Source organism: Aplysia californica, unplaced genomic scaffold (assembly GCF_000002075.1).
Source record: "Aplysia californica isolate F4 #8 unplaced genomic scaffold, AplCal3.0 scaffold00604, whole genome shotgun sequence".
Lineage (NCBI taxonomy): Eukaryota > Metazoa > Mollusca > Gastropoda > Aplysiida > Aplysiidae > Aplysia > Aplysia californica.
Window position 1 is genome coordinate 247,027 of NW_004797874.1, and position 1,487 is coordinate 248,513.

Here is a 1,487-nt window from a genome sequence, read left to right on the forward strand (position 1 = left end):
GAATAGAAGAGGTGGCCAATGAGCCCTATCAGCCCAATGGCAATTGAAAAGTCAATTGAAATAAAAACCTGGATCCTCACCAATTCCCGAATCTTTAACATATTCTCCAAAAGGCCCCACAAAACTGAAATATCCATTTTTAGAAAAGGTTCTCCTAAGCCATGAAATTTAACAAGGGTTGAGTTTGAAACCAACACTTGCCGCCGCCATGTTTACTTACACACTGAGAAAGTGGGAAGCGAGTTAGGCCCCCCTACTTCCGTTGAAGAGAAACGTCTCGTCCTTCATACGCGTCGTATTCAATGTACACGTACATGTATTAATTGTTTTTATTTTTATAAGTGTTTTACGGTGCTTGCAACTGCATAAGGTCATATGAGCGCGCGTTACACACCTAATATTTTCAGTTGGAGGGAAATTTAGAATTCTGCCCGGGTGGCGGCCGAGGCCTACTTTTATCGATTTTAGATCTCCAAGGGGTCTTTAACGTGCGCAACTTGCACTTTGGCCCTCATAGATTTTTCGCCCTTGTCCGAGAAGGCTAGAAGTAGATATTTCCTTCCAGAAGATCAGGAGTGTGGCTGAAAGACAGCAGTGACAAGGAGCCAAGGAGTAGCAGTAGAAAGGCAACAGGAAGTAAAGACGGGCGGGAAGCACTTTTTTCTTCCTGAGTGAGAGGACCGAGAAAGAGTCAGGGAGCCCAGAGGGTGGGGGCAGAAAGAGGAGACGGAAGCAGACGACAGAACAGTGCTGGAGAGCAGGAAAGGGGGTGAAAGGGGACAATTTTAGAGACAAATTTGTTGGGTCGCTACCCGGATTCGAACCCAGGATCTTTGCAATTGAATGAGAGGCCAACACCTCCTAGGCCACGAGAGCCCGCTGCATAAATTTATACACGATTAGAGATATTCAGGATCTATAATAATTATAAGATTCAGCTTTTCCACTTTCATCTGACCTCGGTTAAAACAAGATAAAAATGAAATCGCTCTGTTTTTAGGCACGTCAAGGGTCTGCAAAACACGATGTTTGGGTCAAAATTTCGATTTTTAACTTTGTCCATTTTTTGGGTACCAGCACCAAAGTTTCTATATTATGGCAAGATGGTTGACTCCTCTCTTTGAACCAATTAAAAATGTGTCCTCAAAATCCGGTGACGCCCTCTTTGAATTTGCAAACAGAGTTATCCTACTTGAGAGGGGAAAAAATCAAAGTGAAACCAGAGACCTGGCAATGTAAACGAGATTTACAGCTGGGCCTGAGCGCAAATCTGACCAATCCGTGACAACAGGAACTGGGGCGGTAAACTCAAACAAACATGGCTGATCTTAAGAACACCCACTCACCTCTTTCACTCACCTCATGCATTGGGAAACTAGCAGAGAGAATGGTCAACCACCGCCTATACTGGTGGTTGGAAACAACCGGTGCCCTGGACAGCAACCAAGCAGGATTTCGTGCGGGCCAACGAACAGATGACCAGCTCT

The 1,487-nt window shown here is 44.9% G+C and overlaps 1 protein-coding gene across 2 annotated transcripts in view; it reads right to left on the bottom strand.

Annotated features, from left to right (window-relative positions):
- LOC101845493 overlaps positions 1 to 1,480 on the bottom strand; it is a 12,424-nt gene extending 10,944 nt beyond the window's left edge. The window contains exon 1 of one of the 2 annotated variants that reach the window (XM_013087566.2): positions 1,360 to 1,480. In XM_013087566.2, the coding sequence (XP_012943020.1) occupies positions 1,360 to 1,368 (9 nt within the window). In that variant the 5' untranslated portion in view covers positions 1,369 to 1,480. Of the gene's footprint in view, positions 1 to 80; positions 244 to 1,359 lie in introns of those variants that run through there. The other variant, XM_013087565.2, reaches the window with a different exon arrangement.
- Between the last annotated feature and the right edge of the window lie 7 nt (positions 1,481 to 1,487).